At 56.6% G+C, this 23601-nt stretch overlaps 11 protein-coding genes across 11 annotated transcripts; 5 read left to right on the top strand and 6 right to left on the bottom strand.

Moving 5' to 3' along the window:
• Positions 1-87: 87 nt before the first annotated feature.
• Positions 88-1846, top strand: BCV69DRAFT_311144 (hypothetical protein). Its single transcript, XM_025494835.1, has 2 exons — positions 88-317; positions 411-1846. Exons 1-2 carry the CDS (start codon positions 114-116, stop codon positions 1569-1571), a joined length of 1365 nt encoding a protein of 454 aa, XP_025349493.1. The 5' UTR covers positions 88-113; the 3' UTR covers positions 1572-1846.
• Positions 1414-4762, bottom strand: BCV69DRAFT_140803 (NIC-domain-containing protein). The gene is made up of 3 exons (XM_025489282.1): positions 4468-4762; positions 2091-4386; positions 1414-2003 (listed from the first exon to the last, which is right to left on the bottom strand). Exons 1-3 carry the CDS (start codon positions 4686-4688, stop codon positions 1665-1667), a joined length of 2856 nt encoding a protein of 951 aa, XP_025349492.1. The 5' UTR covers positions 4689-4762; the 3' UTR covers positions 1414-1664.
• Positions 4763-4810: 48 nt separating this feature from the next.
• Positions 4811-5715, top strand: BCV69DRAFT_140788 (histone-fold-containing protein). Its single transcript, XM_025489281.1, has 2 exons — positions 4811-5279; positions 5350-5715. Exons 1-2 carry the CDS (start codon positions 4944-4946, stop codon positions 5458-5460), a joined length of 447 nt encoding a protein of 148 aa, XP_025349491.1. The 5' UTR covers positions 4811-4943; the 3' UTR covers positions 5461-5715.
• Positions 5448-7058, bottom strand: BCV69DRAFT_281334 (DUF926-domain-containing protein). The gene has a single exon (XM_025491956.1). The coding sequence runs from the start codon at positions 7048-7050 to the stop codon at positions 5554-5556; it is 1497 nt and encodes a 498-aa protein (XP_025349490.1). The 5' UTR covers positions 7051-7058; the 3' UTR covers positions 5448-5553.
• Positions 7059-7239: 181 nt separating this feature from the next.
• Positions 7240-10766, top strand: BCV69DRAFT_281333 (hypothetical protein). Its single transcript, XM_025491955.1, has 2 exons — positions 7240-7884; positions 7966-10766. The coding sequence occupies exons 1-2, from the start codon at positions 7326-7328 to the stop codon at positions 10599-10601; spliced, it is 3195 nt and encodes a 1064-aa protein (XP_025349489.1). The 5' UTR covers positions 7240-7325; the 3' UTR covers positions 10602-10766.
• BCV69DRAFT_311140 (hypothetical protein) lies at positions 10657-12253 on the bottom strand. Its single transcript, XM_025494834.1, has 3 exons — positions 11499-12253; positions 11257-11389; positions 10657-11158 (listed from the first exon to the last, which is right to left on the bottom strand). Exons 1-3 carry the CDS (start codon positions 12190-12192, stop codon positions 10831-10833), a joined length of 1155 nt encoding a protein of 384 aa, XP_025349488.1. The 5' UTR covers positions 12193-12253; the 3' UTR covers positions 10657-10830.
• Positions 12254-12346: 93 nt separating this feature from the next.
• BCV69DRAFT_281331 (hypothetical protein) lies at positions 12347-13536 on the bottom strand. The gene has a single exon (XM_025491954.1). The coding sequence runs from the start codon at positions 13323-13325 to the stop codon at positions 12690-12692; it is 636 nt and encodes a 211-aa protein (XP_025349487.1). The 5' UTR covers positions 13326-13536; the 3' UTR covers positions 12347-12689.
• Positions 13537-13663: 127 nt separating this feature from the next.
• BCV69DRAFT_267635 (putative enoyl-CoA hydratase precursor, mitochondrial) lies at positions 13664-14908 on the top strand. Its single transcript, XM_025490838.1, has 3 exons — positions 13664-14056; positions 14155-14723; positions 14816-14908. The coding sequence occupies exons 1-3, from the start codon at positions 13720-13722 to the stop codon at positions 14834-14836; spliced, it is 927 nt and encodes a 308-aa protein (XP_025349486.1). The 5' UTR covers positions 13664-13719; the 3' UTR covers positions 14837-14908.
• BCV69DRAFT_311137 (WD40 repeat-like protein) lies at positions 14839-18252 on the bottom strand. The gene is made up of 2 exons (XM_025494833.1): positions 18055-18252; positions 14839-17960 (listed from the first exon to the last, which is right to left on the bottom strand). Exons 1-2 carry the CDS (start codon positions 18205-18207, stop codon positions 14928-14930), a joined length of 3186 nt encoding a protein of 1061 aa, XP_025349485.1. The 5' UTR covers positions 18208-18252; the 3' UTR covers positions 14839-14927.
• Positions 18253-18459: 207 nt separating this feature from the next.
• BCV69DRAFT_297618 (hypothetical protein) lies at positions 18460-20037 on the top strand (the record flags this gene model as incomplete). The annotated part of the gene is made up of 3 exons (XM_025494133.1): positions 18460-18869; positions 18953-19880; positions 19978-20037. 3 exons carry the CDS (start codon positions 18460-18462, stop codon positions 20035-20037), a joined length of 1398 nt encoding a protein of 465 aa, XP_025349484.1.
• A 95-nt stretch (positions 20038-20132) lies between these two features.
• On the bottom strand, positions 20133-23307 carry BCV69DRAFT_140680 (hypothetical protein). The gene is made up of 4 exons (XM_025489280.1): positions 22847-23307; positions 22343-22755; positions 20746-21917; positions 20133-20648 (listed from the first exon to the last, which is right to left on the bottom strand). The coding sequence occupies exons 1-4, from the start codon at positions 23200-23202 to the stop codon at positions 20331-20333; spliced, it is 2259 nt and encodes a 752-aa protein (XP_025349483.1). The 5' UTR covers positions 23203-23307; the 3' UTR covers positions 20133-20330.
• Between the last annotated feature and the right edge of the window lie 294 nt (positions 23308-23601).

The raw sequence follows: 23601 nt of genomic DNA, 5'->3' as shown, positions 1-23601 counted from the left end.
GGCAGGAGTCGGACCGGAACGAGTTTCAATTGAAGACATACTTCCGTTCGGCGCCTTCTTCCTTACGCCGTACCACAGCCCGGGCACACAATCGAGCTGAGCTGACAAGCGAGATGGCATCCAGACCTATCGTTGGGCCCACCATGCCCCCCGGGTACCTTCAGGCCTCTCGCGCCAGCGACGAGGACGACGACGAGATTGGTCCGGCTCTACCTCCTCCGCCCGGAGATGGGGCAGTAGCAGGGCACGAGGATGGGATGAGCTACGCAGAGCGGACTTTCCTAGAGAGAGAGCAGCGTCAGAAGCAGGCCGAAGCAGTGAGTACCATGACTGTAGAGCAGTAGCTGTCGCATGATCGGCGAGACGATGGCTGACAGACCTGACGCTCCATCTCTCACCTCTCGCCTCAGGACGCAAAAGCAGCACAAGAAGCAGCCAACAACAGCCGACCAGACTGGATGCTTGCCCCGCCGCCTTCCTCCTCCCTTTCCTCTCTGCTTCAACCAAACGGCGGCCCTCTCAAAGCCCGTGGCTTCTCCCAGAACACCCGTGTTCAAAAGGGCAATTCCGCAGTCGGAGCAAGTCAAGGAGGGGACGAAGGTATGGCCCTCTGGACCGAGACGCCTGAGCAGCGTGTACAGCGGATGAAGAACGAAGTCATGGGTTCTGGACCGGCTACTCCTCGCGATCTGGAGGAGGAGAGGGAAAAGAGGGTGGCAGAAGTCAGAGATGCTGAGTTGCAGGAGAAGGTCAGGAAGCTGGATGGACAAGCTGAGAGGACCAAGTCGCTGCTGGAGCTGCATCAGGAGGAGAGGAGGAAGGAGTTTCTTGACAAGAAGGGCAAGGGGAGGAGTACAGGGGAGGGATCTTCGTCGGACCGCAAAGGCTTGAGACGGTTGGAGGCTCTTGACGGCTCGGATGATGAGGATTTGCCAAGAAGACGTAGAGATACGTCAGACGAGGAGAGTCAGAGGAGCTCCAGCAGACGCAATGGCGACAGCCGCCGGAAGGACTACAACGCAGACTCCAGGAGGAAAAGGGACAGACGAGTTGCGGACGAGGAAGACTCTGACGAAGAAGACAGGCGGAGACGACGAGAGAGAAGAAGGCGGAAAGAGGAGGACCGAGAAAGGGGCAGAGAAGGCAAGGGCGAAGAGAGTAGAAGGAGAACTTCCCGCTCGCCCGAGCGTAGGCACAGCCATCGTAGTCGACACGATGGAGACAAAGACGAGCATCGGCGACATCGAGATTGCTCTCGAGAGCGACATCGGGATCGTGACCGCAAATCTTCTTCGCACAGGAGGCGTCGCCATCGGTCCTCCTCCTCCTCCTTATCTCGATCTCCTTCTCCTGACGCTCGTCGGCGAGACAAGGAGAAGAAAGCGCAACACAAGGCAGAGAAAGAGAAGGAGACTGGCAAAGGTGGAGCCTCAACGATGATCTGGGATCGCGATAGAGCGATGAGTTTTATCCCTACGATGGACGAGAAGAAGAAGGCAAAGCTGCTCAATGACGCTCGTGGACTGGGTGATCGATTCGGTAGCAGCGGTTCTGGCAGCAAATTCTTATGAGCGGCAATTGTACTTCAATGCCGAATTGATTGGTTGTGATGCAGACTAGAATGGCATCTTCATATCATCTCTTCCTTCCACCTTGATGTCTTCTCAACGAATGAAAGCATCGAGCCTGGTCAGCTGTGCGAACACAGCCTGCTCGATCCTGAATCGCAGCATTCCAGCAAACATCATCAACGACCTCGCCTTGTTCCTGACCTCGGCCAGACGCGCCTCCTTGCCCTCCCCCGCTCCATTCGTAGCAATACCACTGGTGGTGGAGCTCTTGAGAGATGCGTGGACCTTGTAGAGGATGTCCATCGTCATCAGGAGCAGCTCGGAGAGGTTGCGTCCAACTGACTCGTCAATGTCCCTGAAGAAGGACTCGGCTCGGCGGGAGATGGAGACGACATCCCCGGAGAGGGGGAATAGACCCGTAGACTCGATGGACTGAGGGATAGATGGTATGGGTCGAGAGAGAGTCAATCGAATTGCACGCAGATGTATCGACGTTCTGTCAGCCTCTGCACTACTCACGTTCAGTCCCTTCTCCATGTCGCCGTTTCTGACAAAGGCCACTGCCCTTCTCAGCTCCAGGAGCAGGCGACAAGTCTCCCGCTTCCTAGCCTCTACCCTCCTCACGATATGGTTTTGCCCTTCGTACGTGTCGAGGATGGCCTTTGCCAACTGCGCCGAATTCTCGGCAGCCGAAAGGTTCGCCTGTGGGTTCAAGCTCTCTACTGCATCTGGATCGGAGAGGAAGAGCGAAGCGCCCAATTCCCTGTTCAGCACAGAGACGACAGTGTCGTACTCCTCTGCCAAGTTGAAGAGCAGGATGGCATCTCGCGTGCGGTGTTCCGCTTCGGACTGCACAGCAGCAGCTCGAACAATCTGCCTAAGGTAATCCCTCTCGTCTGCCATACGCAACAGTTTGAGGTTCTGCTGGATTGCACCAGGTACCCGAGCCCCATCAACGCGGATGTCCCCAACAAGGTCTGTGTACAACCTCGTCTGACAGACAAGATCCTTGATTGCGTCGTAGCACTTCTGACGCTGGTCCTCCTGCGTCTCCCTTGCTACAGAGCTCTCTACATTGAGACAAATGAGGTAGAGGTATTCGAGGGCCGAGCGCGCATCGGAAGAAGAGAAGAGCCGGATGTGGCGAGAGATGATCCGGGCCAGATCCAGAGAGGGGATCTCTCGGCCAACAGCGTCGCTCTGTGTCGTAAGGATCTCCCCGCCAACGGCCGATCTGCTGCTCTGGGAAGAAGGGCAACGCAAGAGTCCATAGTATGCCAGGGTAATTGCGAAGTGCACTGCATCGGCTTGGTGTTGGGGTCGTGAGTAGAGGAAAGCCACTGCCCTCTCGAACTCGCCGCTGAGGAGCAAGACGAGGAAGTAATGAAGGGGCCTACGACCCTTGGGATCGAAGTGCTTCTCGCCGTATGTCCTCAGCTTCCTGGCCAGATTCTCGAGAGTGTAGCTCTCCCTCTCGTCCTCATCGGCTTCATTTGCGGTAGAGGGAGCCCCGCCAAACGCTCCGCCGCCCACCGAAGGCTCGCGCGTCATGATGAGCTGCAGCCATAGCCAGTTCTCTGTGCTCCTGGTCAACGCAGTCGGGAATTTGCGAGTCGGATCCACACGACCCACCAACCGGTAGAGGGCGATCTTGTGCGGGTCGACGCCGCTAGCGTCTCCTGTGGAGCTGTTGCCGCCAAGGCTCAAGTTGCGGAAGCGAGCATTGTATTCGGCAAAGAATCGATCTCTGCTGCTTCTTGAAAGCCCTCTTCCCCCGCTCTCGATCCACTCTCGGAACCAGCCCACGAAGCCCCCGTCACCTCTTCGTAGGGCACCCTCGTACTCCTCCACCTGCCGCAGAGCATCCGAGGCGTGACCAGTCCTGAGAAGGTGGAATACGGTTGCCCACAATGGCAAAGCGACCGAAGTCGGTGACTGCTTGACCAACTCTAGCTCTGGAGCCCATCTTCCTTCGCGACTCAGCAAGCTGACTCGGAGGAATGCTGCTACTCGTGACACGATACCCGGTTGTCCTCCCAGCTGAGCTTTTGAGGGGTTCGAGGCGATGATGTTGTCGACGTGGGTCTCAAATTGCGACTCCAGGAACGCACGAGCCCCCCTTGCGATCTTCGAGCGCAGCTGCTGGCCCTCTGGCGAGCCGTAGAGTCTTGTAGCATCTACGTACGCTGATGAGAACTCTCGCTCGCGTGGCACGTTCCCATGCTGGTCTTCTCCGACGATATTCTTTACTGCCGTCCAGCATTCTGCCAATTGAGTCTGTGTTTCACCAGCTCCGCCCGTCGAAGCTTGCGAAGTACGGAGGAGCTCGGATGCCAAAGGGAACGGCGTTTCACTGAGACGATGCTGGTTTAGAGAGCGAATGAGGGTATCGTAGGACATGAGCTTGGTGTGCATGGAGAGCGATGTCAAAGGGGGATCGGTCATAGTTGAGGAAGAGGCTAGCAAAGCCTTGCCAGCTGAGCCCTTGCCTGTGATCTGGCGACTGCTGCCGGGCAAGTTGTCGCTCATACCGCTGACCTGGTGTTGTCCGAGCTCCTCAAAGATCTGCTTCTTCTGTCGACTCCAGCGTGAATGCATCGTCCTAGCGAGATTTCGATTGAAGTTGTCCAAGGTCTCGCGCCTGCCTTCATCGATGGCGCTCAGGATGATCTGCTGCTGCTCATGCTGAAGGTAGCTCTGCACGTCAGTATCCTGGAGCGGCTCGAGGGGCTCAAAAGCAGACGCAATATTGGTCTGATTGACGTTCTGCGAGAGGGTGAAGGCATCAATGCCTGCTGATGCTAGGAAGTAATGCCTGTTGTGAGGGAAGTAGGAGATGGGAGGCGAAGAGGTGAGCAAAGGGAGCCCGGTAGGTCGCACCGCCTGACCGACTCACGCCTTCGAGTCTGCGCCTGTAGGTACACCTGATGACCCTCCTGCTGCCAAGCTCCTACTCTGGCTCTCCAGCTGATCAAGGGCGAGGTTGATTGAGGGAATGTCCGACCCGAGCCCATTGCGGTCGCGCTCGATGGCAGAGGTGAGCTTGCGCGACTGAGAAACGAGGTCAGACAGGGACGGCGCCCCCGTAGAGCGGCTCGTAGAACCAAATTGTGCCATCTGGACTGGTGAGCTCAGTGGAGGCAATGACGAGAGGCAGGCGCGATGTGTGGGGAGGGCTCAGGAGGAAGGACGCGGAGAAGGAAGCTCTCGAAGTGGTACTGGCACACCTGTTATTCTCCCTCCGCTGGTGGCTCGGCTCCGAGTCGCGCCGCCCGAGACCTTCGCGGACAGTCTGATAAGATTGGCAGACGAGGCGAGATCAAGACTTCGCGTGGCTCAGCTTTCCCCACTTCTCCGCACCTCCTTCACACCATGTCCACTTCAGCACTCGAAGAGAAGCCCTTTGTGACCATGGCTTCATCGACATCTACTCCTTCAACTCAACTCCCTCTTTCCAACATCTCAAGGCTCATGAAGGCGTCCTTGCCCGCTTCTTCGCCCTCCTTAAAGCTCTCCTCGCCTACGAAGACGATGATGCAGGACATTGTTTCTGAATTCATTCTGTTCGTCACAGCAGAAGCTCAAGAGAGAGCAGAAGCTCAGCGGAGGAGTACGCTGAATGGGGATGACGTATTGTACGCGCTCGAGGTTCTCGGCTTCAGAGACTACGAAAGGGTGGGAAAGGTCTGGCTGTCGCGGTATCGCATAGTGAGTCCACTGGTATTTGCGGTCGCGGAAGGCAGTCTTTTGCTGACAATCGGGCTGCTTTCTTCAACAGGCGACGCAACAGAACGATCATGCTGCCTCTTCGAGGGCATCGGGCAAGCGATCGCGGTCGGACGAAGGGGACGACACAAGCAAGACTAGCAAAGCCAGCAGGAAGTCGTGATAAGGATGAGTCTCTGTGATTGGAGAATGTGGATATTTGATACCCCTATGTATACATGTAAAGATCCTTTGGTCGCTCTCACTCGGGGCAATCTCAGTGCCCGCCGGGCTGCATGGTGTCGAGCAACTCTCTGAACTGCCCAACGATCTCCCTCTCCTTCTTCTCCTTCTCCTCGTTCCTCATCTTCAGCAAAGTCCTCTTCTCTTCTGCACTGATCACCTGGTTCTCCTTTCTCATCCTCACTGCATTCATCCTGGCATGACGAGATCCCGACATGACGTAGCCAACCTTCTCGTAGTCTTCGATCTGATCCGACGAGAGACCGATCTCTCCTCGTCGGGGGATACGTTGGCCTTCTTGAAGGAACGCAGCCATGGCGGAACCTTCTCCAGGCAGAAGAGCACCTCCGTAAGCTCTAGGATCAACGACTTTACCATCGGCAGTAAGGGGAAGCTTCGGTCCTATCTCATCGTCATCCGAAGCATCTTGAGCGAGCTTTGCAGCCTCACCTACTTGCAGACCATGAGCATTTGAGGTAACAGTGGGGCCGCGCTTTGCTTCAGCTTCCTCGCTGCTGCTTCTGCTGGTTGAGCGAGATCGGGAGCGCCTCCTGCGGCGGATCTGACGATCCCTGCTTCCCGACCGCTCTGCTCCCTCTGTCTTACGCTCTTCATCCGAATTCCGAGGATCTTGGGAGCGAGAGGCGCGATGCCGCCTCTCCCGATCTCTGCCTTCGCTTCGGTCCCCATCCCTTCGTCTCTCCTTTTCCCTCCTTCGCCGCCTCCTCTCCCGCTCGTACTCTGAGTCGGAATCTTCCTCGCTGTCTTCGTAGCGTCTTTTGTGACTAGAATGACGACGATGAGAACGATGTGAGGATTTGTCACGCTTCGATCGCGACGACGAGTGCTTCGACTTGCTTTTCTTCCTCTTCCTGCCTCCGTCATCCGAGTCGGACCGGTAAGGTGACTTGGGAGAAGGCGGCCAAATGGAAAGAGTAGAATGCTTTCTCTGCTCGTTGCGGCTAGAGAAGAAGTCACCTCCACCGGCGCTGGGGCCGTAAGATCCCCCTGGTGCATGTCGTGGTGCTACGCCTTCCCCACCTTCGCCTCCTCGTTCCTCCCTAGGACCTCGCCTTCCCCACACGCCGGGGGGAGGAGCGCCGTACTCTTCGCGAGGGTAGGACTGATGATATGGGATGGGAGGACGGTCATCGTATGGACGATCACCACGGGGGGGTTGTCGATCCCAGTGTGGCGGCGGTGGTCTCTGGTGGTAGTCTTCCTGGCGGCTGGCGGGATACCTCTCATAGTCATCTCTCCTTGGAGGCGGACCAGGCGCTGTATATGCGTTTCCACGATAAGAGTCGTATGTCGGCGAAGGGCGCCGTGGGTACCGGTCATGCTCCCTGCCTTGGCTGTAGTCACCACGATAGGCTGAAGGGGATGGTGATGCCCTCTTGCCATTGCCGCTGCTGCTAGTGCGCTCTGCTTCGCCTCGAGCCTTCATGAGACGATCTCTGAGCATCCTCTCCCTGTCCTCGCCGTTCGAATGAGGTGGTGGAGGACTCCCCATATGCTGAGAGGAAGTCATGATGGGTCTGGGTGGGGATGCTACCAGGCAATGCCATGGAATGCTTCCTAAATGACCCACGGTCGTCGTCTACGCCTGGCCTGGCCTTGCCTCGCGGACTGAGCCTGGAGATGCGCGCGCGCTCAGAGGGCGACGGTTGCTCCTCTACTCGTGGCTGCCCCGCCCACATCTTCCCGACCTCGTCCATCCACCATCGATCGCTGCCTCGCCTGTACTACGCTCCTCGTCTGCGCCACGAGCCGCGTTCATCCAGCTCTCCCTCTCAGATACTCACCATGAGTCTTTCCGTGAGCGGACGTCCGCCGCCCTCGTTGCTCACCGATGCATCGACGCGTTCACGCCTCGCGACCCTGGTACCCAATCTCGAAGCCTCGCTCGCCAATGCCTCCTTGAGCCCGCCAACAAGCAATGGGACGCTGGCCGCCACCGATCTGCAGAAGCTTCTGTACAATATTCAAGTCTACCAGCACGATTTCTTGGGCGCTGAAGCTCCCCAGAGGCCTGCAAATTCGTCTACCTCTAACCCTTTGGCCAAACATCCTCCCCGCATTCCAGCCCAGCACTTCCGCACCACTGCATCCCTCGCGTCTACAGAAGGCCCCTCCGCCGACTCGAGCGTATTCGACGTCCTGGACGCAGCGCTGCAATTCCTTGCCAAGCGTGGAGACAAGACCATCGAGCTCGCTGGCGATGCCTCGAATACGGAATTGATCGCTGCTATTCGAGAGCGTCTGAGACAAAAGGGATGGCTCAAGCGATTCCGAGTAGCGGCAGAAGGGGACTTCAGCGAAGCGGAGAAGGAAGCATTGAAGAGGATGGCAGAGGGATTAGAGTGTGAGTAGATTGTTTTTCACACTTTGTCCCAGCGGGTTGCTGACTGTGCCTCTTTTGATTGCTACCCCTTACACCCTTCAGGCGACTGGACCGACGATGCCACACAAGCCACGCACGCCCTTGTACCATCAAATACGCCGCCAGCTTCGCCATCGGGCTCATCCCCGGACTACCACAGGACCTTGGCTAAGTCATCGGACGGCAAGAAGGCTCTGGTTCACGTCTGGTATCGGCCGGACTCACACGACACATGGCTGCCGGCAACAGATTTCGCTGATCCAGAGCCCGAGCCAGAAAGCAAAGCGCGCTGGGAGCTAGAGAGCCGTTGGCTGAAAGACGGAGTGAGGTACAACGAGCTGATGAACGAGGAAGACTACGAGATCTTTGCAGAAGATGCGCCTGCACCGGAAACTGTGCCCAAGAAGCGCGAGATGCCGGACGAGATCATGGATGACTCCTTGGACAGCCCGGCTCCAGCTGAAGGATCTTCGTCGAAGAAAATCAAGCTGCTCGTTGCCGCTAGGCCTGTCGGGGCTGTACCCATTGATCTTACAGGAGCTTCTGCCTCAATCCCTGGCAAGGTCTACGAGAAGGAGCCTATTACTGGGGCCGCCATCGGAAATCTGCCTTCCGAGCCAGCGCTCGCAGGTGATGTCACTATGGCAAGTGGGGCAGACAACGCCGAGGCTCGAGCAGATGCAGATGACAGTGACGACATCCCCTCGGCCGCTGCCATTTCGGCGCAACATCGTCAAGCCGCTGCTCTTGCCAAACGCTATCTAGCCTCTCAGACTCAGGAGATCATCATCCCATCTTATTCAACTTGGTTCTCCTTCAACACGATCGCTCCACTAGAAAAGAGGAGTCTGCCGGAGTTCTTCAATGGCAGGAACAGGAGCAAGACTCCAGAGATCTACAAAGAGTACAGAGACTTTATGATCAATACCTACCGCCTCAATCCCAGCGAATATCTCACCTTCACTGCATGCAGGAGAAATTTGGCAGGAGATGTCTGCAGTATTATGCGTGTTCACGGTTTCCTGGAGCAGTGGGGTCTGATCAACTATCAAATTGACGCTGAGACCAGGCCAGCTGCTCTTGGCCCTCCTTTCACCGGCCATTTCCGCGTCCTGGTGGATACTCCGCGAGGCCTGCAACCCATGCATCCCGGCACCCGCCGGCCTGAGCAGCCTGGTCATGCAGCTCTTTCCGCTAATGGCGTTGAGCAAGTCAACGGACATAGCACCAAGGAGCCTGCCACCGTCGATCTGTCCCTTGAACTGAGGAGGACTGTCTACTCGACCACTCTGCGGGCGAGCAAGAGGATCAGTGAAGCAGAAGGTCAGAGCCTAACGCAGGCGGCAGACGCAGCAGTCTCATCCGGAGCCGCTGCTGGCCCCTCGTACTCCTGCGATACTTGCGGAACAGAATGCACTCGGTCGCGCTACCACTCGATCAAGAACAAAGACTATGTCCTTTGCCCTGGATGCTACACAGAAGGACGCTTTCCGTCTTCGATGTTCTCTGGGGACTTTGTCCGCATCGACGATTTGCCTTTCAAGCAAGGCGGCGGCTCCGCTGCCATTGAAGGATCCAGTGGTGAAGAGTGGTCGGATGCCGAGATGCTGAGACTGCTTGAAGCTCTGGAGATGCACGGAGATGACTGGTCAAAGGTGGAAGCTCATGTGGGCACCAGAAATGTGGAAGAGTGCATTTCGCGATTCGTACAATTGCCGATCGAAGACCCATATCTCGGCGGTCACTCCAAGGGTACTGGCGTGTCGACTTCTCAGTCCGACCTCGGCCCGCTGCAGTACCTGCGAGACCCCAAGGCGCTCAATGGGGCCACTATACCATTCGCCCAAGCCGACAATCCGGTCATGAGCGTCGTTGCCTTCCTTGCGAGTGCCGTCAGTCCAGCTGTCGCTGCCGCTGCAGCACAAAGCGCTCTAGGCGAACTGACGGATGGGCTGAGACAGAGGCTCAAGAAGGGCGAAGAGGTGCGACCGGACGATGTTGCCGCCGCTGAACCTGCTGCGTCTGCTGCTGCCGGTAGCGCCGAAGTTACCGAAGCGGACGCAATGGAGGTGGACAAGCCCAGCAAGCAAGTCGATGGCACTGCCTCAGCGCCCGAAATCGAAGTCAACATCACCGACGCTGCCAAGTCTGAGCTTGCCCAAGCCAAGGAAGACGCAGAAGATGCTCCTCAGCCTACTGTCGAAGGCACTTCTTCCAAGCCCAAGAGCGCCCTGCCCCGCAACGCAGTCGAGCGAGCTGCCTCGATTGCCCTCGGCGCTGCTGCCTCCAAGGCATACGTCCTCTCCTCCTTTGAGGAGCGCGAATGTCAACGTCTGGTGAAGCAGGTCCTGGAAGCTCAAATGCGCAAAATGGAACTCAAGATGTCCCAATTGGACGAGCTTGAATCCTTGGTAGATCAGGAGCGACGCATGGTCGAAGTTGAGAAGCAAGGTCTCTTCAGCGATCGACTAAAAGTACAACGTCAATTGCGCGCTGTAGGGGAGTTGATGAGAAAGGCACAGCAGCAATTGCAACAGGCACAGAGTCAGGGAGCCGTACAGGGACAACCGGTCAATGCGCAGGATCTGCAGAGGGTGGAGCAGATGGGCGTTAGGGATGGACAGGGACCGCAGGTTAGAGATGCTGGACAGGGTCAGGGAGTCACGCTCCCACAGGGTGGGACAGTCGCGCAATTGTAAGAGGCGACACAAAGGGTCTCTTCACCATACCTTTCCAAAAGCCCCTGTACGACTACCTCTCTCCTCGTCTCGTGCTTCTGATCCTTCTTGTCACCCCATAAACAACGCTAGCGCCTGAAGAGGAACAATTAACATACACAGATAGCATTGCGACTGTGTGTCTGTCTATTCTGAAAGAAGAGACTGGAGTGTCAAGCGGCGTGTCGCTACTGGTGCCTCGACCGATGGTTCAAGCACCGCGTGCTAGCTTGAGCAGCTCTTCCTCCTTGCCCTCCATCAGCCGCACAATCTCAGCCCCCTTGACCGCGGCCATTTGTACGCATACAGCAATCAGGTCCTCATCTTCCGCAGCACCCACTGTCCCTGTTCCTCCCCCAGCGGATGTATTCTTGACATTTGTAGCCGAAAGAGGTCCGGTGGAATGAAGTGCGCTCAGCACTGGCTTCTGCTGCTGCAGTGTGGTGGATGATCCTGCAGTGTTCGGGTAGGAGAGGGAGAGCTGGATGCAGGAGGAGAGGAGGTCGGATTCGAATGAGGAGGGAGTGAGGAGGAGGGTCCTGTTCGTGCGAGTGCGAGGAGGAAGTGATATGTCAGTAAAAGAATGAGACGAAGCCGGTGTAGCCCAGGTCAGGAGAATCATGGTAATCCAACTCACCCTTTGTAGATGCCCATGCTGAAGGCGAGGGGAAGAGAGGTCATCTTGCTCTTCAGGGACCAGTAGTCGGCCGCAGAAGGCGAGGCGATGACTACATTCTCGTCCATGGAGTAGACGGCTTTCGGCAAGTGAACTAGTGTGATGGCACATGGAAGGGGAACATCATGGCTTCAGTCTTCATTTCTTTTGCCATCCCATGGCTGTAACTGGGGTGCATCTCCTTCCTGTTCTGCTCGACTTACCCTGTCTCAAAGCCGCGATGATAGCCAGCATACAAGTCTCCAGAAGCGCTCCATCGAATCCTATCACCACGCAATCAGCGAAGAGGGTCCATTTTGCTCTCACTCTACCACCACTACCACTGCTACCACTCTGTACAGCTTCCTTCCCCGCGCTGTCATCCGCTGCGACCAGATCGGTGGGTATATGCAGCACAGAGGGTTCAAAGGGCATTGCTGCGTCCAGGAAAGAGAAGAGCCTCTCCGTCGTCGCCTGAGCGTAATTGGATGGCGCTCCAGACTTGAAATCGTTCGAAGGAGAGGAGAGTGGTGTGAGTGAGATCGAAGGGATGATTGTTGAGCTTGAGCTTGACGATGCACGAGATGATGATGAGGAGGAAGAAGAGGAGGATTCGGCAGCGGAAGGGTAGACGATGCTTGGTGTGATGTTGCAAATGACCGTTGTGGATCCATACTTGACTAGTGCCGAGGGGGAAGGGATGCCTGCAGTTCGATTGGCCGAGGAAGAAGAGGAGGAGATGGGGCCAAGATTGAGGTCTACTTGCGGGAAGGTCAGAGGGGAGGAGGTGGAGGAAGAAGACCGGGAGGAGTGGGCGAGATGGTTGGAGAGGTAGAGTTCGGGATGCAGACGTGCGAGGAGGGCGGAGGCATTGCTGCTCCCTGTGGCTGCTGCCGTTGTTGCTGCCGTCGCTGCCATGCTGTTTCACTCAGTTCGTAGGCGATGCTTCGTCAATGGAGAGATGGTCTTGGTGTGAGCGTCCTCGTCGCTGAACCTTCGGAAACAGGAACATCTGCGTCTCTGCCAAAATTGTGCCTCGGCGCGATTCCTGCACGACGGCCGCCCCGCGTCTGACCATGAACACTCAGAGGCCCGGAGCATAGACTAGTCACAACAAGCCCGAGCTACAGCGTCGCACGACTCGTACGGATTCAGACTCCCGTGGTATGGCAGGCATTCGGTTCTTCTATGCGCTAAGGGTGCTGACGGGTGCAGTACGCGTGTAGCGCCGTCAAGTCTACTCTAATCAGTGGCTCTCTTCTGTGCAGCAATGCATGTTCACGCCAACAGTCTCTCTACGCCCTCCCAATCCCAGACGAAGCCAACATTAGGCAACAGCTCGCCGCCAATCTATTCAGCAATCAAGTCCGAAGGAGTTTCAGGGAACAACGATCAGCTTCGCTCTTCGACGCTCATTACAGGCTCGCCAGCGCTTGAGTACTCACGATGATATCGTAAACGCCCGGTGTTCGCTTGCCGCCAATCTTAGTGTAGAATGCTCGTCCACCCACATTGTCAATATGTGTGGCGACTCCCAATACGGCCTGTGCTGGCGCCTGATCCACGCCGTCACTGGCAGGTGCAGCAGAATCATTTGCTGTAACCATCGCCTCTCCACCTGCACCCACCCCAAGTCGCCGCCTCTCCTTTGGGGGCTTGACGAGCTTGCCTTCGCTCCTAGCGAGCTGCAGGGCATACTTGATCAAAGGTAGAGCTATCCCCTTCCCTCGACCAGACGTGTACAGACACAGGATCTCCCACGGGCAGATCTTACCTAATGGCGAGTAACCACTGGGCGGTCCGAACTCCAACAACCCGATGATCTTGCCTCTCTTGCCTCCCTCTTCCTCCGGATCATCAAAGGCGATGATAGAGTAGATTGTGGGAGAGGTGATCCTCTGTAGACGCATCTCTCGAAGGTACGCTTCGGCCTTGCAGGTGCCATTCAGTGCAGTGGGTGTGGGAAAGGTGCGGCCGAGGGCAACGACGGCGGGGAAGTAGAAGTCGAAGAGCTCTTCCCCTTCTTCGGGAAGGGCCTGGCGGATGAGCATGGCCAGACACGAGAAGCTGGACGATGTGGGTTTTGCTATGTGCACAAAGCCGTGGCCATGGTGTCTCTGTCCTGTAATATACTATGGCTGATCACACCTGGGCGTGACTCATATCTCACCTTGTCGTTCTCCTACCTTCTTCTTCTCCTCCCTTTCCCCCGCACAAGCCACACCACACCTCGCCAGCCACGCCTTTGCTCTCAGCCATGCGGCCGATCAAAGCCGGCGCACCGGGACCGGCGTGTGCGTGTGAGACTGACCCACACCCGGTGGAGCGAAGCCAAGGCGTGAGTGCGTGCGTGCGTGCGTCGAGTGCTAGATTCCTCCAATCCTTCCTACTGATTTCTTATCACCATCTGACACCTCACCACATACCCGCCGACCCTTCTTCAACATGTTCTCACGCGCTCTTCGAACACCCGTCGCTCGAAGTCTAGCCTCTGGCAGCTTCGCCTCCCCCCTCCCCCTCTCCTCGACACGCTGCCTCTCCACCACCCTCCCCCGGCTGAGCGACGCTTCCTCTACCTCCTCCTCCTCCTCGTCAAACTACAAAAACATCCTCGTCTCTTCTCCTGAAAAAGGAGTCACACTCATCACGCTCAATAGACCAAAGGCGCTCAATGCCCTTAACTCGGAGCTCTTCACCGAGCTCAACCATGCTGCCAAGACGGCAGATGAGGATGCGGGAGTCAATGCCATTGTGCTGACCGGCTCAGAAAAGGCCTTTGCGGGTGCGTTCAAAGTCGACAGCTCAGCCGCTCGTGTTTTCATGCTGCAACAGCCCCCTGACACCTCTTGATTCGCCTTGCCTCTTCCCCTCACCACACAGCGGGAGCCGACATCAAGGAGATGCTCTCCAAGGACTTTTCCACTGCCTACAAGTCCAACTTTCTCGGTCACTGGACCGAGCTCACCCAAGTTCGTAAACCCATCATCGCCGCCGTTTCAGGTCATGCCCTAGGTGGAGGTTGTGAATTGGCAATGATGTGCGATGTGATCCTTGCTTCTTCCACTGCCAATTTCGGTCAGCCGGAAATCAATTTGGGCGTCATCCCTGGTGCTGGAGGATCGCAGCGTTTGACAAAGGCGCTGGGAAAGTCTCTCTCTATGGAGCTTGTACTCACCGGTAGAGGACTAAGTGCGGCAGAGGCAGAAAAGCACGGACTCATCTCTCGCGTTGTGCCAGAGGGAGGCGATGTAGTGGCCGAAGCAGTCAAGGTTGCGGTTCAAATTGGTAAAAAGGGACAGATTGCCGTACAGGCGGCAAAGGAGGCGGTCAATGCCTCGTTTGAACTGCCACTGGCGGAAGGATTGAGGGTGGAGAGGAGATTGTTCCAAGCCTTGTTTGCTACAAAGGATCAGAAGGAGGGAATGGGCGCATTTGCTGAGAAGAGAAAGGTGAGTAAGACGGCATGCCAAGATTGCTGAGGGCAAGGTACTGGGTTGAGAGCTTACTGATCGCCCTTCTCGTATTCTGCACACACCCACAGCCCGCCTTCACTAACGAGTAGACACCAATTCTCTGCAACGATGAAATGCAATATCCCACTTGGTTTTTTGCTAGCTATACATTCTGTGCTCCTTTACCATGGGCCCGCCTGCTCAAGCCACGTTTGCCTTCCTCTTCCTCGTTACCCCTCCACCTTCCTCCGCAGCGCGTCTCCTCATCTCCTCTTCACTCCCTTCAAACCCTTCCTTTTCATACAGAGCCGCCACCCTTCCTTGCTCATCTTGCTTCTTGAGCTCGCGCAGCCCCACGAGATTATACCCAACCATGATCTTCTGTCTGCGCAGGTTCTGCTTTAGACTGCCCTGCAGCTCCACGAGGGTGGAGCGCATGACGGCATTGGAGACGATTTGGGCGTGGTGGGTTCGGAGGAGGAAGAAGAGGATGCGCGAGAGGAGGGCAATGGAGAGGTTCATGTGGGCCCAAGCGGCTAGATAGCGCATCAGGGAGAGGACCTTGTCGAAGGGCAATGTCAAGAGGGCATCGTCCAGCTGAGCAGGCAGAATCTTCTCCACGACCTTGAGCACGTACAACTCTGGCACCGTGTCCTCCTCTGCCTCCTCTTCGCCTTGCTTGGCAGCACTAGCGCTCTTGTTGCTGACGGTAGAGGAGATCTGACCTTCGGGGAAGGCAGCAAGGATGAGAGCGCTGCGGGGTGGAGCGGCCCCTCTTCGCCCAGACTGGATCCACTCGCGACGATGGACTTTGTCCTCGTCGGCGAGGTCCAGTGCCTCCATGAGTCTCTCCCCAGCCATGAGAGTTTGAGTACTAGAATGTGTCACGGCGGTAGCCTCTTGCTGCTCCACGCCTTCTTGGGCCGTCTGACCGCCAGCAAGGGAGCCCACAGCTCCTACCTGACCCTCCTCTCGATCTCTAGCTTCTCGCTCAGCTTGCTCAAAGAGCTTCTCCTGCTCCTTCTCTCGCTCTTCCTCTAGGAAGAGGGGCTCTTCCGTCTTTTCCCACACCCTCAGACTACGATCAGCACCGCTGCTGACGACAAGATCGCCCTTTTGACCACAGGCCAAGCTCCACACTTCGCCGTGGTGGCCTTCCATGGTCTGGATCAGCTCAAAGCGGTCACCGTCCCAATACTTGACCAGGCCGTCCTTGCCGACGGTCCAGAAGTGGTGCGATTCGCCCTCTCTGCCGCCCAACAGCCCACCACCCTGGAAGCCCTTCTCAAAGGCGCAGGACATGATGGACTCTTGGTGGCCAAAGATGGACTTGTGGCAGTCTCCGTAGTCGAGACCCCAAATCTTGATGTTCTTGTCCGCAGAGACGGTCACGCAGAGCTTGGAGTCGGTAGAGATGTCCAGTGACAGGACTGGCAGCTTATGCCCGTACAGAGACAGGAAGAACTTAAGAGAGTCGGCGTAGAAGACCTTGACGGTATTGTCTAGCAGGGAGAGTGCCAGAAGCTTGCCATTGGGTGAGAAGCGAGCGAAGAGGACATCATCTGTCATCTTGAGTGTACGGACATGGGCCAGACCGAGCTGCTGAGGCCGACTTGGCTTGGGTCTCCGAGGGGGAGCGCCAGGTGCCGGCTCCTCCTCATCGCTCTCTTGGTCTACCTCCCCATTCTCGCGTTCCATCGTCCTCATCTCAAATTCCCAGAACTTGACGTCTTTGTCTGCACTGGCACTGATGCACTGCAGGCCGTCAGGGTGAAGTGCAATGCTCCAAACTGGGCCTGTGTGAGCCTGGATTGTTTCGATGTTCTCTCCAGCTGGTATGTCATAGGTTCGTATCGACCCATCTTTGCAGCCTACGACGACATGTCGATCTCCTGGTAGCCAGGCAAGAGTGAGCGCATACCCGCACGCCAGCGTTCTGATGCAGCGTCCCGTCTTGATGTTCCAGACCTTGAAGGAGCCTTGCGAATCTGCCGAGGCCAGTAGCGAGTCGTCGGAAGAGAGACCAAGCGCTCTCACTTCGCTTCTGTGGCCAGGCAGCTCCAGCGAGCATGCCAGGCTAGCCTCCGTGGGCGTTACTTTCTTCTCGGCTTTCGACTTGGGAGGCGAAGGGATGTTGTACACCTCAACGCTGTTGGCGTGTGTGGCGCAGAGTATGCTCATCGAAGCTGATGTAGCCCTGCTTGAGCTGGCAGCACGGGTATCAGGTCCACTCGGGAATGCGAAGCTGCGGATTTTGCCTGACTCGGGCCGAATGATTGTGTACGGCTCGATGCGGTCCAGCCAGGTGACCTGCTCATCCTCCTCATCTTCTTGCTCGCCATTGAGTGCTTTTGCTGTGCCCTTCTTGTCTGCCTTCTCCCTCTGCCGCCGCTTGCGCCGAGCAATCTTCTTCTTCATCTCCTCCTCCTCCCGCATGCGAAATACTTGCACACTGCGATCCGAGCTGCTGATAGCGAGGTAGGCCTTGCTGATGCCTTTTTCCAGAGAGCTGTAGGCGACTTGTGTGACTCGGCGCTTTGACGCCAATTCAACGTTGCCCAAGGCGACCAAGACCTTCTCCTTGTCGCTTCCGTCCCCAGTCATCGCTTGCAAGCCCTGCGCCAGCACTTCCGCCCGAAGAACCCACACTTTAGCCTCTCCTTCGGCGCTCCCAGTGACGACGAGAGAATCACCCACGCGCTCTGAGCTTCCTGCGTCTTCCCTGCCGATCGGAAGAACGGCAAGACTCCAGAGCTCCCCTTTGCCTGGCACGACTGTCTCGATGCAGTGCTGTAGAGCAAGATCCCAGATCTTCAACAGACCATCCTTGGAGGTCGAGAGGAGGTGGCCAGAGGCGTTGACGTCAATGATCTCAGGTAGGGAAGAGGTGGAAGCTTCGCTGTGGACCGATAGCTGGACAAAGGCGAGGTCGGTAATGAGATCGCGATGACTCTTGAGCCTGAACATGCCCGTCTCCGCCACTAGGTCCCACAAAATGATGGTAGTGTCCTGACTGCCGCTGGCCAATCTCATCCCTGCGGCATCAAATGCGAGGCTAGAGACGGCTTTGCGATGTCCGTTGAAGGTCAAGTGGACTGAAGAGGTTGTGGAGTCCCAAAGGCGAATCGAGCCATCTTCGTAGCCCACAGCGAAGAGGTGAGAAGATGCAGCAGCAGGACACCTTGTAAGTGCTGTCACCGGGGAGCGGTGGCCAATCTCATGCCACATGTCGACCTGTGACAAGACAAGGAAAGCACATTATCAGCCGACAGTGTTGTGAGTACAAGCGCAGCCCCGTCCAAGATGCAGAGCCCTGCACTGTACTTACCTGCTCTCCCTTCCTGACATCCCATACGATGACATCCTCCAAGGCGGGCACGTATGCAGTCTTGCCATCTGCGTCAAGGACAGACCTGGCGGTATTGGAGCAGATGACGCCAAATGCCTGTGTAGGCTCATGGCGGAGGTACGAGCGCACCATGTCGTTTGTGTGAGTAGGCGGAGCGCAGCGAGGATGGCAGTACGCTCTCCTCTGTGTCCACCACGAGAAGAAACGGAAGCGCCAAAATTCTGGGAGCCAGGTGGGGCGAGCCATCGGAACGGAAGCTGTGGCTTGGCGCGACTCCACTCCCGCTTCACGCTTGGACCTGGCGAACATACGCGGACGGGCCCATCTTCAGCCAGGCGCTATTCTTGCAACCATCTGACCATCCTCACTCTCTTCGCTACCCACATGGCCTCGACAGTCGACGTCAAGTCGGCATTCAATATAAAGGTACTGAAGCGTCATGATGCAGCCATCGACTCCATTGTGCACTCTGCTTCCTTTGTCGTACTGTACTTGTACGACACAACGAAGGGAGCATGGTCAAAGACGGGCATAGAGGGACCCATGTTCCTTTACCATCGCACTCAAGCTCCTCACTACGGCATGTTCCTGCTCAACAGGAACGGTGTGGACAACTTCAGCGTACCGCTCACCAAGGATGACGATCTGGAATTGACCGACGAATTCGTGATTCTGCGGACAGAGGATGCCACATCATTGGGAGAGGAGGAGGAAGATGATGACGATGAGAAAATCATTGGCGTCTGGGTCTTTGAGAAGGATCAGAGACAAATTGTAGGCAATGAAATGCTGAGGTGAGTCAGAAGCCGAATCTACGATGCAGTGGAAGCCGGCTGAGACATGTCTCTGAATTCATTCCTCACTCACATCCGTACAGGTTGCAATCACTAGCAGCCAAAGAGGATGCCGCTCCGTCAGGATCAAACAGGAACAGTTCTGCCTCTTCGACATCCCAGGCCCAGCCCGCCTCCATCTCACTAGACGCCCTCTTCGCATCTGCATCGCAACCATCACCTTCTCACCCTCCCCCTGCCCAGCAACAGCCTCCTCCTCAATCCACCTCGTCCGTTGGTAGTGGTCCGGCTCTGCTAGATGCCATCTTTCAATCTGCTTCCTCTCCCTCTCCACGCCCGAGCCCACAACCGACTGCGCCCCCTGTAGCGCCTCCCTCCGCCCCCTCAGGAGCTGCAGCCTCATCGTCATCGTCGGATGCAACGGCCGGACTGATGGCGATGCTCGGGCTAGGCTCATCGGCCAAGCCTAGTGCTCCTGCAGCGCCCCCACAGAAGGAAAGCAGCAGCAGCAATAATCAAGAAGGATCAGCTATAGGGACTGGTATCCTACCTGCCGGTTTGCAAGCTCTCTTCAGCAGTGCAGCCTCCGCTATCCCTTCCACCTCTGGCTCTAGCAGCAGCAACAAGGAGGCTCCCAGCAGCACCAATGGGGCCAAGCCTGCCGCCAATCCTCCTACAGGTCCCAAGCGCGCTTCCACGCCTACAGGGCCCAAGGCGAGTCAGAACCGATCACCTGTGCAAGTAAAGCGCAACGTGGCCGCCTCCTCTTCCCCTGTCAAGTCGGCCGCACCTATCTCGGCTCCTACAGGACCAAGGGCAGCCTCGAAGCCCAGAGAGGCTCCTCAGCAAGCTGCTGCTGCTGTCACTGCTGCCCCTTCATTCAGGGATACAAGCGCCGAGGCGGCCAATGGGCAGATGGCCAAACATGAAGAGAAGCAGAAGAGCGCCGGCGCTAGCAATCCTCCGCTCAGCAAGACAGAATTCATGCGAGAGCTTTTGGGCTTGATTCACGTGAGTATTATCGGCAGAGGGAGCGAAACGTGGAAGAGAGAGCGGCCGAACTGACCGAGTCACCATAACTCTGCTGTGTTACTTTCCTCTTGTACAGACCGACAAGGCTTTCACCGCGGATCTGTACGAAGCATACCTGTCTCGACAGAAACAGTGAAGTGCGCCAAGAAAGAGATTAATGACGAAGGATCTCGCAGCGGTCAGACCCCCACCCCTCGCAAACACTACTGTACCCCTCTGAGGCTCTGTACCCTCTGGTCAATCGCACATCTAGCAAAGGCGTACTCTGATCTAAGTCTGATTGATGCATTGCGATGCGATCGCAACGTGGGTATCAACATGGTATGCGTCGTGCCTCGAAACCTGTTCTCCGCCTCTTTGCCTGCTTCCCTCGCCTGGCTCGGCCAGGACCTCACTTCGTCTCGCCTCTCACCTCTTACCTCTTACCTCCTACCTCCTACCCAGTACCCAACCAATCCCCGTGCTCCTCCTCTTCTGCTGTCCCAACCAACTCTTCGGGGGCGGCGCACTAGCCTCTACCGCCAATCCGCCCAAACGCGGGACTACTCCGCCTCCCCCTCCCCTTTCCCTTCCTCGTCCTTGTCCCCCTACTCCTTCGATTGCTCCTCCATTGCCATTTTGAGCTGATGCGGTTGCGCCTGAGTGAGGATGGAGAGAGGCAAGTATATTGAGGTTTTTACTTGTGCGGGAGGAGGAGAGATGGTGGAAGGCGGAGAGCATTAGAGCTTGCTCTTGCTTGAGGGTGGACTGGGAGAGGGATGGGTCGAGAGGGTGTTATAGGTCAGCTTACATCGGCTGAAGTAGGACGGGCGATAATACGACGACGACGATGACGACGACTCACGTTTTCTCTGCGAAGCTCTTCATCTGCTTTTACTCCTGCTCCGTTCGCGTCTCCGCCATTCTGCGACGCTGTGCCCTTTCTGGCATCCTGCAAAAGCTTGTCCTGCTGACGAATGAAGGCCCTCGCCTTTCTCATCTTGTCCTCCAGGTCTTGCAGACGAGATTCAAGCTCCTTGTTCTTCGTAGTCAGGCCTTCGCGGTCATCTGGGGACAATGAGGTCCTCTCTATGGTAGGCCCTTCTGACCTACCAGCCGCCCCGCTCTCCATAAGGGAAATCTTATCCATCAGCAAGCCCTGTATCTGAGAGCTCATGCTCTTCTCCAGCTCCTGCGCAGAGCGCAACTCCTGCTCAAGCGTCTTGACCTTCTCTTCCAAATCTGCCCCCTCTTGGCTCACAGTGGAGCGCAACGAGGCGAGAATATCGAGCTTGTCCTTGTCGACTAGAACTAGATCCGCCCGGGCGCTGGCTAACTCTTGTTCGTTGCTCTCGTACTTGACGCTCAGCTCAGCATGCTCTGCTCTAAGGCTATCGAGATCAGTAATGACCTCTGCTAGACGCAGCCGTAGAGCTCGAGCAGCCTCAGGCCCATCAGCTAGTGACCCTTCGCCACCGGTACGGATCTTGTCCAGCTCTCCGTCACGCTGTAGACGCAGTCGGTACTCTTTCCAGTAGTCAGCTTCATATCTTTGCTTCATTCTTTGACTGTCCTCCAGAAGATTCTCGAGGACGAGGGCGTCAGAACTCTCGGCCTCTTGAGTCTTGGCGCTTTTGAGCTCACGTGAGAGCTGATGTATGCGAAGCTTGAGATCTGTAGTCGTCGTGCCTCGTAGAGTATCTTCGAGCTCAGCGTCGAGAGGAACCTCGCCCCCACTTTTCCCTGCAGCTGCGTCTTTGGAGGACCCGAGCTCCATCTCCTCCACCTTCTCGCGGTACAGCTCGATCTCTTCAGCATCTCTTGTACGAGCCTCTTCCAAGCTTTTGAGCTGCAAAGCGCTCTGCTCCAGGTTGTACTTCAGCGTGCCCGTCTCCTCTGTCAGACTGCCGTTCCTCCGGGTAAGATCGGCAATCTGCTCCTTGTACTTCTCGATCAAAGGCTTGTACTCAATGACTTTGGCGGATTCTTTCTCTAGAGCCGCATTGCGATCAATGAGCTCGGAGTTCTGATCTTCGAGTTCCTTCAACTGGCGACGGACACCGGCCACCTCTTCGAGCTTCTTGCGGTACTTCTCGTTGGCATTCTCGGTCCGCTGCAGGCGGTCTGCAAGGTGACGATACTCGTCTACTTCATCTTTGAGCTTAGTCGCTTCGTCCGCCTTCTTTTGCAAGTCAAGGACCTATCGCAGGCGGTGAGGTTATCCAATTTCGTGAGCTCCTGGTATTCATCCCTCAGCGGGAAGTCATCACTCACCTTGGTAGACATCTCCTTGTCCAGTGCTGTCAGTCGCTCTACCTCGCTCTCAAGCTCAGCCAGATGATCTTCGCTTTTCCGTAGCCGATCTTTCAGTGCTGCAACCTCGACCTTAAGAGCAGCTTCTGCTCCCGATGCGAGGTCGCTCTGCTTCTCGGCTCGCAGCCTCTCCACCTCTTTGGCAAGATCTTCCTTCTCATTCTGCGTGTCCTCCTGCCCCGCCTTGAGAGTTTGATGATCTTCCATAAGAGCGAGATAAAGCTTCTCTAGGTCGGTATGTTGTGCTCGTAGCCTCTGTAGCTCTGGACCCTCAGTCTCGCCGCCAGAAGATGGCGCCACTGCAGAGGCGGGAGGCGAAGCAATGCTTGACTGGCCGCTCATAACCTCCTCAATGACCACCATCAAGCTCTGCTGGTCTTCTTGTGCGAGAGTCTGGATGGCAAGGACATGCTCCGCTTTCGTCGCTTCCGACTGAATGGTGATGCCTATGGCTAGCTTGCAGAATTTGGACAGCTCCGTGACTGACGAAGAGCGAGCGATCTCGTTCAGGTCGGGATCGGCGCAGGCCGGGGGAGGCGAGAGCAGGAGAGTTTCTGTATAGCTGTGAAGCCATAGAGCATCATGTCAACCTTCCAGGGTCTCTCCATGTTTCTTACGATCCTCGTGCGAGCGCGTCCTTCCTGATCACTCACTATTGCATCATCAGCTTGTACAATCTCTTCAGCGTCCCCAACTTCAGAGCGTAGTTCTCTCCATTAGCCTCTCCTGTCTGAGCGTGCGGATTGAGAAAGTGGGCCGCATCTACGACAGCCAGTATCTCGAAGAGGGCCACGCCATCCGCGAGATCCTCTGGCTGCTTCAGCTGTTCGGCTCGCGCAGGGAGGACAGCTTTGACCCATGAGAGGAAGGCGGATGCCTCTCTTTGTGAGATGCTCCGAGGTGCCGGAGAAGAGCCAGCAGCAGATCGGGCTACAGGCGAGCTCTTGTCTTGATCCCCATTCGATGGCATCGCTGGCTCATCTGAGGCGCTGTGGGGAGATAAGGACATGTCCGCCTTCCCCCCTTCGAGCGTAGAGAGGGGCAATGTCCTAGCGCTCTTGCCTTGAACCCGCCCGAAGTCACTCGACGAGGGGGCTAAAGGAGCAGCAGACCTTGCGAACAGGAGCGCAAATGAATGCTTGTGGGCTTGAGGATCAGCACGGCCGCAGAAGATGTGTTGTTGTTGTTGTTGTTGTTGTTGTTGTTGTGATGTGATGTGATGTGCTGCGATGTGATGCTCTCGAGGTGGTGGTGGTGTTGGATCGAATGCTGCTCCGCCCTGCAGCCGCTCCTCTCAGTCCGTCCTCGCTGCGACCCGAGTGGAGCAGCTGCAGGCACACACGCGCCCATCCAGCCTGGCCCACCACTGCCAAATGTTGACCAACCACTTGAGGATGCAATTTCAAAA

The sequence above is a fragment of the Pseudomicrostroma glucosiphilum genome (assembly GCF_003144135.1).
Source record: "Pseudomicrostroma glucosiphilum strain MCA 4718 unplaced genomic scaffold BCV69scaffold_3, whole genome shotgun sequence".
In the NCBI taxonomy this organism is placed as follows: Eukaryota; Fungi; Basidiomycota; class Exobasidiomycetes; order Microstromatales; family Microstromataceae; genus Microstroma; species Microstroma glucosiphilum.
Note: the sequence above shows the minus strand (reverse complement) of the source record. Positions and strands in the feature narration are given on the sequence as shown.

Excerpts from the sequence above, each read along its gene's own strand:
- BCV69DRAFT_311144 (XM_025494835.1), top strand. The coding sequence starts at position 114 with ATGGCATCCAGACCTATCGTTGGGCCCACCATGCCCCCCGGGTACCTT. Across the intron at positions 318-410 it reads GTCAGAAGCAGGCCGAAGCA|GACGCAAAAGCAGCACAAGA; the intron begins GTGAGTACCATG and ends CTCTCGCCTCAG.
- BCV69DRAFT_140803 (XM_025489282.1), bottom strand. The coding sequence starts at position 4,688 with ATGGCACAATTTGGTTCTACGAGCCGCTCTACGGGGGCGCCGTCCCTG. Across the intron at positions 4,387-4,467 it reads ACAGGCGCAGACTCGAAGGC|GCATTACTTCCTAGCATCAG; the intron begins GTGAGTCGGTCA and ends CCCTCACAACAG. Across the intron at positions 2,004-2,090 it reads ACATGGAGAAGGGACTGAAC|TCCATCGAGTCTACGGGTCT; the intron begins GTGAGTAGTGCA and ends TCTATCCCTCAG.
- BCV69DRAFT_140788 (XM_025489281.1), top strand. The coding sequence starts at position 4,944 with ATGTCCACTTCAGCACTCGAAGAGAAGCCCTTTGTGACCATGGCTTCA. Across the intron at positions 5,280-5,349 it reads GGCTGTCGCGGTATCGCATA|GCGACGCAACAGAACGATCA; the intron begins GTGAGTCCACTG and ends TTTCTTCAACAG.
- BCV69DRAFT_281334 (XM_025491956.1), bottom strand. The coding sequence starts at position 7,050 with ATGACTTCCTCTCAGCATATGGGGAGTCCTCCACCACCTCATTCGAAC.
- BCV69DRAFT_281333 (XM_025491955.1), top strand. The coding sequence starts at position 7,326 with ATGAGTCTTTCCGTGAGCGGACGTCCGCCGCCCTCGTTGCTCACCGAT. Across the intron at positions 7,885-7,965 it reads GATGGCAGAGGGATTAGAGT|GCGACTGGACCGACGATGCC; the intron begins GTGAGTAGATTG and ends TACACCCTTCAG.
- BCV69DRAFT_311140 (XM_025494834.1), bottom strand. The coding sequence starts at position 12,192 with ATGGCAGCGACGGCAGCAACAACGGCAGCAGCCACAGGGAGCAGCAAT. Across the intron at positions 11,390-11,498 it reads CATCGCGGCTTTGAGACAGG|TTCACTTGCCGAAAGCCGTC; the intron begins GTAAGTCGAGCA and ends CCATCACACTAG. Across the intron at positions 11,159-11,256 it reads AGCATGGGCATCTACAAAGG|GACCCTCCTCCTCACTCCCT; the intron begins GTGAGTTGGATT and ends TCGCACGAACAG.
- BCV69DRAFT_281331 (XM_025491954.1), bottom strand. The coding sequence starts at position 13,325 with ATGCTCATCCGCCAGGCCCTTCCCGAAGAAGGGGAAGAGCTCTTCGAC.
- BCV69DRAFT_267635 (XM_025490838.1), top strand. The coding sequence starts at position 13,720 with ATGTTCTCACGCGCTCTTCGAACACCCGTCGCTCGAAGTCTAGCCTCT. Across the intron at positions 14,057-14,154 it reads CTCAGAAAAGGCCTTTGCGG|CGGGAGCCGACATCAAGGAG; the intron begins GTGCGTTCAAAG and ends CTCACCACACAG. Across the intron at positions 14,724-14,815 it reads CATTTGCTGAGAAGAGAAAG|CCCGCCTTCACTAACGAGTA; the intron begins GTGAGTAAGACG and ends ACACACCCACAG.
- BCV69DRAFT_311137 (XM_025494833.1), bottom strand. The coding sequence starts at position 18,207 with ATGGTGCGCTCGTACCTCCGCCATGAGCCTACACAGGCATTTGGCGTC. Across the intron at positions 17,961-18,054 it reads ATGTCAGGAAGGGAGAGCAG|GTCGACATGTGGCATGAGAT; the intron begins GTAAGTACAGTG and ends GTCTTGTCACAG.
- BCV69DRAFT_140680 (XM_025489280.1), bottom strand. The coding sequence starts at position 23,202 with ATGTCCTTATCTCCCCACAGCGCCTCAGATGAGCCAGCGATGCCATCG. Across the intron at positions 21,918-22,342 it reads CACGCAGAATGAGAAGGAAG|TCGAAGATCAGAACTCCGAG; the intron begins ATCTTGCCAAAG and ends AGTTGAAGGAAC. Across the intron at positions 20,649-20,745 it reads AAGAGCTTCGCAGAGAAAAC|TCCACCCTCAAGCAAGAGCA; the intron begins GTGAGTCGTCGT and ends TCCCTCTCCCAG.